Source organism: Curcuma longa, chromosome 17, assembly GCF_044706935.1.
Source record: "Curcuma longa cultivar G26 ecotype Majalengka, Jawa Barat chromosome 17, ITB_CL_G26_1.1, whole genome shotgun sequence".
Lineage (NCBI taxonomy): Eukaryota > Viridiplantae > Streptophyta > Magnoliopsida > Zingiberales > Zingiberaceae > Curcuma > Curcuma longa.
This window is the reverse complement of record NC_133877.1, coordinates 6,976,054-6,990,243: the sequence shown is the minus strand read 5'-3', so window position 1 is coordinate 6,990,243 and position 14,190 is coordinate 6,976,054. Positions and strand designations below refer to the sequence as shown.

The following is a 14,190-nucleotide window of genomic DNA, read 5'->3' as shown; positions in this document are numbered from 1 at the left end:
AGCATAAAATGTTTAAAAATAAAAATTAATACTTTATTTAAATTCCTAAAAAAAGTTTTTGTAACAATTTTTTAGTTAAAATATAGATGAACTAAAACATTTGAGTTCATCTCATTTTAAATTAGGTGTATTTAAAATTTATGAATTAATGTACCATTGGCTATTTGTAGAAAAAAAATAAAGAAGGTGAGAAAAATACAGTGTGGAGTGTTTTCTACCAAAATAAAAAAAATAAAAATCAAGGATGCTTTCTAGATTTGTGGTACAGATTGCTATAATAAGTTTTCGGAACTACAGTTGTAAATTATTGGACAATGAGTTTCTGACAGACACTACACTCCAAAACACGTTACTAAAGAACAAAATTCCTAATCGAAGAGATGCTTTATCCTGACACGAAACCGCCAATGGACTTGATTGGCCAACTAATAGATACTTCTTATTTTTTCACAAGGAAATTAATCAGCCTCAGAAGATAAGAATATATCATCGCTTGCATGAATTAAGGAATTCGATCATAGCAGAAAGGAAGATAAGAATCATCGCACAGACAAAAAAATAATAAAAAATAAAAAATAAAAACATCGTCTTGACATGAATCAACGATCATAACGCCAGAACACAATTCATCTCCATAATATTATAGCTATTATGGATCTGACAAGACTAACAAAGGATCATGGAGGCGAACCACCTCATGACGTAGAGCGGCGCCTTGATATGGATCTAACAAGACTAGCAAGGGATCTGGGAGGTGAACCACCTCATGACATGGAGCGGTGCCTTGATGAGTTCGATGGCGAACTCCACCAGGATGGTGACACAGAGGCAGCAGGGGCAGATGCACGAAAGCAGCAACCTGCAATTAGTTTCAATCCAGAAGCCCTTCCATTCAATTGACTGTTTTAGATCGAATTCCTAAAAACACAGATCTGATAGGAACGAACTAAAAGGAATGTTGGAGGAAGGGTGGCTAGGGTTTTTCGACTAAGGTACGTACCCGACGATCCAGATGAGGACGCCGACGATGGAGAGGAGGAGGGAGAGGAAGGCGAAGGGGAGGCCGAGCAGCCAACCCAGCGGCCGGCACTCGCAGTCGCAGTCGCAGCACATCCTTCTTCTTTCTCCCTCGATCTTCGACTCCTTGATCCTAATCCTGGCGGAAGCAGCAGACTGGGAAGCAACGAGTGGAGAATTGGATTTGTGGCGGAGGATGAGGATGGTTGAGACTGGAGGAGAAAGGAAGCAAAAGGAAACTTCTGTGTGCGTGAGTTGGCGGCGAAGTCAAAGACGAAAACGAAGCGTCGCCATTGTCGTTTAGTCGAGCTTTAGCGATCTCTTTACCGGCCGTTATCTAGTTGGATGCCATCGAACAGTCCGAGTTTGGTGGGCCTTTTAGTCCGTGGGTACGGGAATGAAACAGGCCCAATAAGTAACATGTATGGATTTTGGCTCAATAAGTAAGTCAATGTCACTGAATGGATGGAACATCTTTCAACTACAATTCCACAAACATTACTAATTTTATCGAGTCAAGGTGCTCGAAAGAACTCGATAAGACCCCAACGAAATCATCAGTTAATCAAGACTTCCCACGACGATGCACGTACAATGTCCGCCGACGATGTGCGGCCATCCGAGTATGACACGTGTCTAAACCACAGCCAGTTGGACACACGCGCATGTGAAGAGCCTGTTCCCTGAATTGATTACGACAGGTAAGCTGAACAAATCCCATAGATCAACGGTTGTCCGACTGCTCCCGCCTCCATCAACGGCTGAGCATAAGATATTTCAGTGAACGCAAGAATATCTCATGAATCTCTTTTACTTGCACGTCCATCCCGAGTTCTTCTCCGGCCGACGTGTCTAGTGACACCGTACAATTAAAACGTTTTGGGGAGACCACGTAAGCTGGTAATCTTTTCGACTTGATTTAGCGAGTGGAACTACATTTCATGGATACCCACTAAAGTAGCGGTTTTATATTTGGGAAAGGCCTGTGATGAGGTAGGGGAAGGAGTCGGTAGACCTCATTGATTTTGTGTGGTTTCTTTCTTCTCGCCTTCGATTCAAGATCCTGTTTTTTGGGCATCGTCTTCAGGAAGCAACAGCGGTGGTTGTTCGGCACAATACCAAATCATCAACTTCCATGCATGTCGTGTTAGTACAATTCTCTATTCGGGTCTTTATACTCCAATTGATCCTGTTGTGGTATTGTCTTCTCAACTTGTAAATTTATTTTCCACTGGCCTCGTTGGCTTAATTGAGATAGTATCGGTTGTAATCTATAGTTTTTAGATCAGAAAAGCCTCTAAGTAGTTTGTTTTCTTGTTCTGTTTGGTAGTTTGGTGACAAAGCAACTATTTTGAGAAGATGAGCCATTAATGGCGGCTGTCAAAGCAAGGGTTCTTTGGCACCGCACTGCAGTCCAGTCCCTGAAGATGCTACGTTGGCTTCTTCTCCGTCATCTACCGAAAAACATGATTCAAGTGGTGCCGATACAACTTCTGTCCCAGATGTCATTAATCCTTTTAACAATTCATTTGAAACAAAATGGTGGCTTCAGCTGCAACCCAACATTGGGTGCCTGAAAGACATTAATTTCAGCCATCTAAGCTCCTTAGAACATGAAACTAACGACGAGAGTTTGGAAACTATATCACCAGCATCAAAGTTTGATGGGAACCCTTTTCCATTTGACGCTATTGATGATGTTCTTAAAAAGGAAGAGTGTTTTCTGGAATCTCCTCGGATGGTATCGACAGATATTCTCATGAAGAACAATTCTAAAACTTTGGTGAAAGAGATATCGATGACAACCAACTATCCTCAACAGCCTCTAAAACGGAAAGCAGACATGAACTTTGCTTACAAGGAAGAAGAACTTTTAGTTTTGAAGCCGGATGAGCAATTGTCATCTAGAAGAATAGACAAAGCGTCGGAACTTGGATCACCTTGGGATGCTTTTAACAAGTCTGAGCCATGGTGGCGTTCTACAGATAAAGATGACCTGTATTTGTTGGTAGCACAAAAATCATTGCTTCACATTGAGAATTGTGATCTGCCTAAACCCACACAGATAATTGGTGTCAACAACCAAGCAGCTGGCAATGGAGTGTTTCAATCACCACTTGATAGAAACCCTACAACAGGCATGTGTGATGCCAATGAGTATTCACATAATGCTCCTAGTCCTGAGAGACTCGACAACAAGGATATACCACCTCGTCGGAGATGCTATGGGCAAAACGATTCAAGGAAATTGTACAGGCAAGGGTTCTTTTCAACTCCTTTTTTAATCAGTGAAACTCTGATTGTTTTAGTAGATTGATTAGTGCATTTCTACTTGAACTAACCTCGATTAATTTTAATAGGATGCACAACTCCTTTCTTGATTAGTAAAAGTCCATGGTTCTTATATCAGATTACTTAGCTTATTTCTACTTGAACTAACTTTGAGTTTAGTGTGATGGTATCATTTCCTAATACCATTAACTTACCTGATGGATAAAATCAAGATTAAAGATACAATCTTCTAGTTTATATAGATTTGTGACCAAGAATATGAAAAAATTCTATTGGTTAGATTTGTACATAAAACATTAGGATTACAATATTTGCTTCAAGGAGCAAGTTGTTAATATTTAGACATCTTAGGTTAGCGATTAAGCCTAACAAGTTATTGGATCAATTTTTATATTTTAGTTGAGTTGTAAATATGCCCTGTGTCTCCAGGAGCAAAACTAGAATCCATGGATATGATCTTTTCTACGCTTATATTGTTCATTTCTAGGCATTCAAATTCCTTAGCAGTTCTGTGTGTTAATGTTTAAAATTAAATCCAAGTAATACTCCTCAACATCTTGGATCTTTCTTTGAGAATACAAATTATGGTATCACGAAGAACACACTTACGTATTATTCAGTTCCTTTGACCACTGCATATACTATGCTCATCATGAAATTCATTAGAACTATTTGTGTGCCATGAGAAGCTTTTGAACATTACTTTTTACTAGTTTGAGAATCAATACAAACCGATTAAAACTAGTTTGTTACATCTTTATGTAATGGTTTGTTTTACATCCAAAGGAAAGGCTCGGCCTTAATCTACTGATCAAGTGTATGAATTTGTTAACTTTAGGCAGTGTCATGAGCTTCGGATTGATTCACGCTAGTAGTAAGATTTTGTGGTCTTATGCAGTTACCACGGAGGTTGTGCAGAAAATAGACGACCTGAAAGCAAGCAGACAACTGAGAAACCTGGCCCTACGAGAGCTCAGCTACTGGAGGCACTTCGCCATTCCCAAACGCGAGCCAGGGAAGCTGAAATGTCAACCCAAAAAGCTTACAAGGAGAAGGAGCATGCGGTCAAACTGTTATTTAGACAAGCATCTCATCTATTTGCATACAGGCAATGGCTACATATACTACAGCTGGAGAACTTATCTCTGCAACTCAAGCTATCAGAGGAGCAGATATCAACTCTTGTCCCCCTACTTCCTTGGATGCCTTTGCAGGGTTTGCTATCCGCCAGAGACAAGAAAGGGAGGAAGAGGAACAAATGTAACATAGGGAGATACACTGTCGCCTTCTCGGTGGGGTTGGGTTTGCTTGGCATTGGATTGCTCCTTGGCTGGACTATCGGCTTTAATTATCATAACATTTGAAGCATATCTGAATCAACAAAGATGTAAAATATTATATTGATAGTCTTCCACGTCTAATTCTTTTTTATATAGATGGAATGTGAATAAATACAACTCCTATTTTAAACTGAGATCTCAACCTGTTTATCAGCAATGTTTCCCCGGCCCCTTCTATTTTTTCATTTTCAAGATGTGATGTAAAAGGAGTCGAGTTTCAATTAGTTATAATTTTTTGCTTGAGTATTAGAAAGAAACGTCATTTGTGATAAATTCTTTTAAAAGTCTATATTTATTACGAGGTAGAATCTGTAACAAGTCAATTTTGGATTAAAAAATCATTTGGTGTCTATTCAAAAATTCTAAATATTTTTTTTACTATTTTTAATAATTTTTAATTTTAAAGTTCAGGAGTATTTTCATCTTTTATAAATTAAAATTTTAATCTATTTAAATGGTTGTTTAATTATTTTAGAATCAAACTCTTTTTTTCCCTCTTATTTCTTATTTTTCTCTATTTTCTCTTATCTCTTATTTTCTTTGTAATTTTTATCTAAATTTTTATCTCCAAAATAATCGATTATTTTATCCGACATTAAAATGACATTGATACCAAAATAAGCACCTCTAGACACTAGTTGGTCCACATGTACATAGGTTTGGTCGTGGCAAAAGTTCCTGTTTGATCAACTCTTGCACGGCTAACTTAAAAGATGATGTTTCAGGCCATCTCTTTGTGTACTAAGACACGACGACTGTTACGGTAGCATTAGTGAATATAGAAAACTCAGGATTGCGAAGATACATATAAAATTGTACCTGTGTATTCTCGTACGGAAGCCTACTATTAACGCAGATAAGATACATATCCGGCCCGAACCGAGGCGATTGATTTGATGGATCACTGTAACCCTTTTGGAAGCTTCTTGGGCCAGACATGACATCAGCAGTCGCCTCCTCCGTGATTGGTGGCCATGCCCAGTGCTTGCTTTCGGAGGAGAGCTGCTTTTCCCCCCTCCCCGATTTGACAGCTCCCCTCCCACCTCCTTCTCTTTCCTTATCAAATGACACTTCTACCCCTTTTCTTTTTTATTTTTTTAATTTTTTAAATTTTCTTTTAGTTTTGTTTTTTTAATTAATTTTATTTAAAAATAACTTTCATACTTATATATTTTTTATTTTTTTTAATTTTATTTTTTTAATTAATTTAATTTATTATTTTTTTCATCGATACAATTTTTTTTTATTTAGTTTTATTTTTAATCAATTTTATTAATTATTTGTTATCAATACTTTATTTTTAGAATTTTATATAAATTTTATTTTAATCAATTTTATTATTATATTTTTTATTTTTATATATTTTTTATTTTTTAATTAATTTTATTTATTATGTTTTTCATAATACTTTCATTTTTTTACTTTATTATTTTTAAATTTTATTTTTTTATTAATCAGTTTTTTTATCAAATTTTTTTTATCAGTTTTATTTTTTTGAATAATTTTTTATATGTTTATAATCTTTTGTTTCTTTTTAGTTATACATTTTAGGAGTTAATAATTTAAGGGGAGGGGAGATTCTGACATATGTCAAGAGTTGAAGGATGGGTAATTTAAGGTGAGAGGAGGTTCTGACATGTGTCAAGAGTTGAAGGGTGGGTAATTTAAGAGGAGGGGAGGTTCTGACATGTGTCAAGAGTTTAAGGGTGGGTAATTTAAGGGGAGAGGAGATTCTGACATGTGTCAAGAGTTGAATGATGGGTAATTTAAGAGGAGGGAGGTTTTGACATGTGTCAAGAGTTGAAGGGTGGATAATTTAAGGTGAGGGGAGGTTCTGACATGTGTCAAGATTTGAAGGTGGGTAATTTAAGGGGAGGAGAGGTTCTGACATGTGTCAAGAGTTGAAGGATGGGTAATTTAAGGGGAGGGGAGATTTTGACATGTGTTAAGGGGTTGAAGGTGGTAATTTAAACGGAAATGGGTGTTAATTTAAAAAATTAAATAAAATTAAAAAATAAACAAAATTAATTTAAAAATAAAACTAAATAAAAATTAAATAAAATTTAAAAAATAATAAATAAAATTAATTTAAAAATAAAACTAAATAAAAATTAAATAAAATAAAAATATATATAAGTATTAATGAAAAAATAATAAATAAAATTAATTTAAAAATAAAACTAAATAAAAATTAAATTATATATATATATATAATTTAATTTTTATTTAGTTATATATATATATATATATATATATATATATATTAAATACTTATATATATATATATATATATTAAAAACAAAGAAGAAAGGGTAATGCTGTCATTTACATGGGAGAGAGAGAGAAGAAGGGAGGGGGTGGGGTGTCAGAGGGGGGGGGGGGGGGGGGGGGGGGGGAAAGAAATTTACCTTTCGGAGACGCATCTTGCCTACTTTATTTTCTCCGCATCTTGCCTACTTATATCTATGCTACTCATGAACGCTACCCGTCGCCATCACCTGCTTTAAAGGTTGGCAGCGAACTGAGTGAAAATTTGGAAAAGACATGGGTGGCCCAGGAATGCAGCCAATTAAAAACCGTTCCTCCGCATCAGTGGGCTTTTAAAGCTTTCTAGAATCTTTGAAAGCTTACGTGTCAAGCAAAGCACTTCCGCTAACTTCTCTGAATTGCTGTTCGCTGTCTCGGCTCAAGTAGGCCGATCATTTGTTCCTTTACTTGCTCCGCTGACCTAACCACTTCGACAAGGGAAGGAGAGGAGACCCGGGTACCACTTAGCTTAACCAATAATAAGGCAGGTATATCGGTGCGATATGTTTGTGGGGATCGAATAGGTCAGGGACTCGAGTTCGTAGGAACTCCCCGATTGCCTCCCTACGACGCAAAGAAGGAACCGTCATCGTTTCCGTGGCCGCGACGCCGGCTCTCCCCTTGGCTTTCCGGCCAACGGCTACGCTGGACTCCTTCACCAGACGAAGTGCCGGATCCATCATCGTGTTCCGTGATTCTTGGATCTCTCCTCGATTGTCGTCCGGTTTTCTGACTACAAGGTGCGTCCTGCCGCCTTCTCCGTCTCTCGTCGGCCGAACAGTGCTGCTTCATGATGATGTCGTTCTGTTTGAATCATAAATCATCGTGTCAATGAAGTTGTGGACCTATCACAGCTTAAATCGTTGCATTGCACGTTTGGCAATATGCATGTGTTCTGTTTCCTCGAAGTGCAAATCGACGAGCATGAGTGCCTGCTTTGAGATTTATACAGGAGAAATAAACTGGCGCAGGGAATGATCTGGTCTGGTTGTCTTTGATGCATTTTATCGAAGGATATTTTGTTAGGAACTGCAGTTCTTTCGTAATCGTTCACCTTACGTTGTTTTAAAGTTCCGATCGTAGCCACCATCACTTATGTATTCCAGATGGTTTCAATTGACATATCTGATAGGGAGTGTTCTTTCTTACTTACTTTGATTCAGGGTGGGTGTTGAATTGCTTCTTGCTTAAACGATGGAAGCTGTGGATTTTCCAGTTTCTCAGACCAGGCTCCTCAATGTTAGGAACCAAAGAATTGTCAGCTCATTCAGTTTGTGAGTGTCTTTTCTCAGTGTGTTGATCGATTCTACCTCTTCTTATATAGTTTATTTTACACGGAGTGACTCCTTATACAGTTATACTAAGTCAATTCATCTATAGGTCAAAAGTCAATGGAAGGACTTCCATCTGCTACGCAAAAGTCAATATCAAGTTCTTGGATAATGGCCGTCGAGAAACTGATAGACTGCTGGTGTTATCAGCACATTCCAATATTGTTTGTGATGTCAACAATGCCAACTTTGCTAAAACTCTTCATATGCCTTCGAAAAGGCATAACCTACCTGGAATAACAAATTGTTCTGCTAAAACAATCACCCATGGTGGTAGAATTCGTAGTGATGTTCCAATTTCTGGGCAAGAAAATGTAGGAGTTCTATTGCTGAATCTTGGAGGTCCAGAGACACTCAGTGATGTTCAACCTTTCCTTTTCAATCTATTTGCTGATCCAGTAAGTCAATGTATCGACGTCTGACTCACAAATAATTAACAAAAGCCCTCCCCAGGTTACACCTACGTGTATGATAGAACCGTAAGTTCCTGAGTTTCGATTGATTTAATTGTTCTAATAAAAATCAACTTCAAATTGATAGTGTCTTTTTAGTATCTGGGTAAATAATAGTTTGGAAAACTAAGCCTTACCGACTAGAATTTTTGGTTCTTATTCATTATTTAATAATTTGTTATACATGTTGATTTTAGCATGTTATGCTTCAGATAATGCACCTACCTATGAGTTGTAATCCTGATTTTGGATCTTACAGGGATATTGAATAGGAAAAATTCATGGTCAATATATAACCTTAAATATGAGTTGTTCCATGAGGTTTTCTCAATTAGCCTTTTCTTGTAGGTAACATATTGAGATCCTTGCCTCGAGTTGACTAGTCCAGGTTTTAGAGTTTACGCACAGTTCACAAAGTTCCAAAGTTCCAATTCCTTAATCTTCAATTGCAAAATAGAGATTGAAATAAACAAATTCACAAAGTTTATCATGTAATGCTTCAGAAGTGTAGGAAAAGAAAATACATTATATATTAGAGAGCAAATTTGATGAAGCTGGACAAAGAGGATGGCGTGGTGGACACAGTCAAAGAGTAATTTGAAGATCTCCCATTCATGCTGAACAAAATATGTTTCTATTAATGCCTAATTTTCTGTGGTTTTATCTAAGAGTTCAATTCCCTGTTTTATGTATTAGGATATTATACGACTTCCTAGATTATTCCAGTTTCTTCAGCAACCATTGGCACAGCTAATATCAGTTTCCAGAGCTCCTAAAAGTAAGAAGGGTTATGCTGCTATTGGTGGTGGGTCACCATTGCGAAAGATAACTGACGACCAGGTATGTAGTTATGTTTAACTTTTCTTCATTTGGTTTTCCCTTTGTTTTGAAGGCGCTATGATCTTTAAATCTACTTGAGCCAGTTTCCTTGGGAGTGTTTTATGTATCAGGAACCTAAATGACTCATTTTTCCTCTAAGAATCCTCCAATAGAAAGCTGATTGGATGGAGAAATTTTCAGGCACGAGCATTAAAACTTGACCTCAAAGATAAGGATCTTGATGTTAATGTATACGTTGGAATGCGATACTGGCATCCTTTCACAGAGGACGCTCTTAATCAGGTTTGTAATTGCAATTTGCAAGCTTGTAAATTGAAAAGTGCTTAGTATTTCTGATGAAATGTCTCCAAGCTAAAGTGCCGACCAGTAAATGTTAAACTTTTGAAATTATCTGCTATCTTTATAGCAAAGAATTTCGTTATTGTTGGTTCTTTTTGTGATAATCATGCATTCTGCAAACCCTAATTGTGCATTGTAGGATTCCTTATAATAAATAGTGTATATGTCTCCTTTGGTGCATATTGTTAACTATTGTGCTTGTTTTAGTGTACTCCATTAGTTCTCTTGCTACTGGTTATTCCATTCTGATTAGTATTTATATTGCAGATAAAAAAGGATAAAATAACAAAACTAGTTGTGCTTCCACTTTATCCTCAATTCTCTATATCTACTAGTGGTTCGAGCATCCGTGTCATTCAGAACATTATCAGGTAGCAATTCTTATTTATTTCTGGGTACCTTTTGATTTCTTATCCATTTTTGCATCAATCTTCAATCTGTTAAAGAATATTTTGGCTTGTGTTAGAAGAGTTTATTAAGCATTAACTATACTGCAGGGAAGATTCTTATTTCGCAAGCTTGCCCATTTCTATCATTGAGTCATGGTATCATCGGGAAGGCTATATCAAGTCAATGGCTTACTCAATAGAAAAAAAGCTGCAAAGATTCTCCAAACCTGAGGAGGTACTCCATGTTGACATTGACATGGTTGATGCATCTTCTAATATTATGTATGCTACAGGTAGCAATTTCATTTTGTAAAATTAAATTTATATCTCTATCTCAACATGTTGGCAAAGTATCTCTATCTCTTTGGCAAAAGGTGGAATCCGCCACTCCAGCGGCTCTACACGGTCGGCCCCACGACCATCTGTGAGGAGGTAAATTGAGAAGCTGCAGTTGGCCACGACGGAGGAGGGCATTGCCTCGGCTTTGCCGAGAAAGTATCTCTATCTCAATATTATGTATGCATGAATGAAATTAACAAAATTTAACTAGACTCTAGGGGGCATTTGATGTGATGCTATTGGTAGATGTGAATAAAGATTGACCCAAACATGCATTGGGCAAAAGCTTTTGACATTGTAAATGAAGAGATGCAACAAATTCGAATTGGATGTTGAATCAAGACTAGATAATGTAACGAAGAAGTACAGACAGATCCTGACCTTCAAAACCGCCTTAAAGGTTTTGCTGATGTTTAGCAAACACTAAGGTCCTGCATTAGTGTATGGTTTGTAATTCTATATATAAAAAATTGAACATCTTTTGCTGCCACTATTGTGCAATTTTACAGCTTATTCAATTAAGGTTAGATGGAAACAATGTGCTAGATGACTTAGAAGGCTGACTAGTTGCTGACAAAATGATCCATTATGCTATCGATTCAATATCCTGCTCCATGTTTGTATCTTTTATTTGTCATAGTAGCAAGGCTCTGTTTTTGGTTGCACATATCTCAGATTACTGACTCTATATGTTTTAAAATTGTAGGTTATGATATTCTTCAGTGCGCATGCTGTCCCGCTGAGTTATGTTGAAGATGCAGGAGACCCATACCGAGATCAGATGGAGGACTGCATCTCTTTGATCATGGCTGAGTTAAAATTTAGAGGAATTAACAACGAGCACACTCTTGCTTATCAGGTATTGAACTTTAATTCAGTACTTCCGTTGGGACTGTTAAAATTCATTTGATAAGTTTCCCTGTTTTTGATCGACTTGCATCCCTGTTATGGTTGTTTCTGAAAGTGCTCATCAATTTTCAAATCTGTCAGAGCCGAGTTGGTCCTGCTCAGTGGCTGAAGCCTTACACTGATGAAGTGATCGTCGAGCTTGGTCAGCAAGCAGTGAAGAGCCTCCTCGTAGTCCCTGTAAGGTATAACATTCTATCCATCAAGTGGTAAGCAAGTGATATTTAACTCAAGCACTCAGATTTCGTGTTATTACAGTTTTGTAAGTGAACACATTGAAACACTGGAAGAGATTGATATGGAGTACAAGCATTTGGCCCTCGAGTCAGGCATTGAGAACTGGGACAGGGTGCCTGCTCTGTGCTGCAACCCTAAGTTCATCTCTGATTTAGCTGATGCTGTCATTGAAGCCCTACCCTCTGCTTTGATATCGAACAGGAACTCGTCCATGGAAGCTGGAGGCGATCCGGATCCTGCGCCTTGTGCAATTAAGTCGCAAGTCAGCTTAATCTTTGCATTTCTGCTGTTATTGTCGCTCAGAGTGTTCTCTGCATTCTAGAAACTTTCTGAAATCTTGTTTTTGGTTTAACATTCTATGCCTCCTTAGCTTTAGAGGTGAGCCTCATCTTCCTTCAATATCTCAATTAATTGAAGAAACATCTTGTTAAACGGTGAAGGACTTCAGCAGGGTTAATATTCTGGATAAATGAGAATAGTAAATGGAATCAACAATGTACTGATTCCGTTTCTTTCAATATTGTGTTTTCCTTTTTCTTTAGGAGATTAACCGAGTTTATACTTACGGGTTAGTGTAACATAAACATCATATTGAATTGGTTGTCAACACTTAATCGTATACTAAATAATACTGTTCTTTTGTTAAAGAAACTTAACAGAATTTTTTTTCTTCCATTAATTTTTTGCTGTATTAATAATTTAACACGCACATAACAATTCTTGAGCAATACACTTTAAGCTGGTAAAAGTGATTTATTTTTTTATTAAGGATAGTATAATTTTTTTTATCATAGTTAATAAAAAAATTATCTAATGCATATAGCGACCTTTGTTCTGAAATCTACAAAGAAGAAAAATGAATGGTTTTGCGATACACACATGATAACTTTGATAATATTTCTTCTATATGTTATTTTTCTCTATTATCATATAGTCTTGAGTTTCTCAATGTAGTTAGGTCTAAATAAAACCACATTAATCTTAATATAGTACTTTTTATCACATTTTTTTGTTTCTTTCACAACAAAGGAATTAAAATACCTGTCAGTCGTAAAAGTGATGCCGGTTTGAATGGGTTGTGTATCAGAACCAAGAAGAAGCTGCCTTAAAGTCTCGGTCTAGATTGTAAATCCAGAAATGATTACTTTATGTTTCTATACTTAATCCCATTATAACGTTGTTTATTTAACCTTTACTTTTATAATGAAAAATTTACATAATATACTAACCTTGATCCATTGTATGTGTATGCTTTGCTTTATTGAATGTCGCTTTTCTCCCCTTAAATCTTTTGCCTTGATTTTCTCTTTGATGATATAGAGATGGAGAGGGAGAGAGTGATTGATATGTTGATATGTTCACAAGAATGTATGGTAATGTATTTTTATAGTGAGAAAGGGACGTGTTTAAAGAGTTATGTCTCTTTAAATACATCTCTTTAAACATACCTCTCCACACACATCTCTTCAACTTTAATTTATATAGCTTTATAAGGTTAAGGAGAGAGAATTAAAACTCAATTAACTTTATTTCTTTTATGCTTAACAATCATCACATTAAGCACTTTAATATAAGGTCAATATAACTATAATTTACATGAGCCACAAAATAGATTATTAAAATAATCTAACAATCTCCCACTTGGCTCATGCTATGAGATCTCCACTCTTTTCCGATTTAATCCGATTATGAATTAAATCAATCACAACTTGTGATTCATCATCAAATAGTGTACCATAATCTGAATTAACCAAGTCATCTTTCATAATGAATTGAAAAAATTGAATCATGGCAGGCACAAGTCATTTGATGACGTGATTCTTTCCATGTATCACAATTTCTCAACTCACTATCACTTTAATTGAGGAAACACTATAACCTTTCACTTTATATTTCATAAAGTCTCATATGTCATTTTGAAAATAACCAAAATGTATATACCTCAATACAAATGACATTATACATACAAAAACATAACTATAACGAATTCAAAGATGTTTACATAATACAAGTTATACTATCACAATCACATTAGTAAGGACTTGTCACCTAAACCCATCCTTTCAATATGTTCTTTAAAGATCTTGGATGGCAATCCTTTAGTTAATGGATCTGCTATCATTAACCTTGTACTTATATGTTTAATGCACATCCTTTGTTTTTGTATCTCTTCTTTGACTGCCAAATACTTTAAATCCATATGTTTTGCTTCTTTCGAGTATTATCATTCTTTGAGAAGAATACAATTGTAGAATTGTCATAATAAATCCTTAGTGGCCTATTGATAACTTGCATTTGTACCGAGTAAATTAGGATTATTTTGGGCTATTTTTAAAATTATATTTCATGTTATAAATTGGATTTTTGGGCTAATTCTTTATCTTGGATGAATTTGTGGTCT

At 36.2% G+C, this 14,190-nt stretch overlaps 3 protein-coding genes across 3 annotated transcripts; 2 read left to right on the top strand and 1 right to left on the bottom strand.

Annotated features, from left to right (window-relative positions):
* Positions 1-559: 559 nt before the first annotated feature.
* Positions 560-1,307, bottom strand: LOC141811787 (signaling peptide TAXIMIN 1). Its single transcript, XM_074699842.1, has 2 exons — positions 1,001-1,307; positions 560-859 (listed from the first exon to the last, which is right to left on the bottom strand). Exons 1-2 carry the CDS (start codon positions 1,111-1,113, stop codon positions 736-738), a joined length of 237 nt encoding a protein of 78 aa, XP_074555943.1. The 5' UTR covers positions 1,114-1,307; the 3' UTR covers positions 560-735.
* A 1,073-nt stretch (positions 1,308-2,380) lies between these two features.
* LOC141811670 (uncharacterized) lies at positions 2,381-4,779 on the top strand (the record flags this gene model as incomplete). Its single annotated transcript, XM_074699699.1, has 2 exons — positions 2,381-3,273; positions 4,208-4,779. Coding segments are annotated over 2 exons (1,359 nt in total), but the record flags the coding sequence as incomplete, so codon positions are not given.
* A 2,795-nt stretch (positions 4,780-7,574) lies between these two features.
* On the top strand, positions 7,575-12,236 carry LOC141811628 (ferrochelatase-1, chloroplastic-like). The gene is made up of 10 exons (XM_074699650.1): positions 7,575-7,696; positions 8,120-8,230; positions 8,337-8,685; positions 9,436-9,579; positions 9,760-9,861; positions 10,186-10,289; positions 10,416-10,542; positions 11,353-11,505; positions 11,637-11,737; positions 11,811-12,236. Exons 2-10 carry the CDS (start codon positions 8,151-8,153, stop codon positions 12,109-12,111), a joined length of 1,461 nt encoding a protein of 486 aa, XP_074555751.1. The 5' UTR covers positions 7,575-7,696; positions 8,120-8,150; the 3' UTR covers positions 12,112-12,236.
* Positions 12,237-14,190: the final 1,954 nt, after the last annotated feature.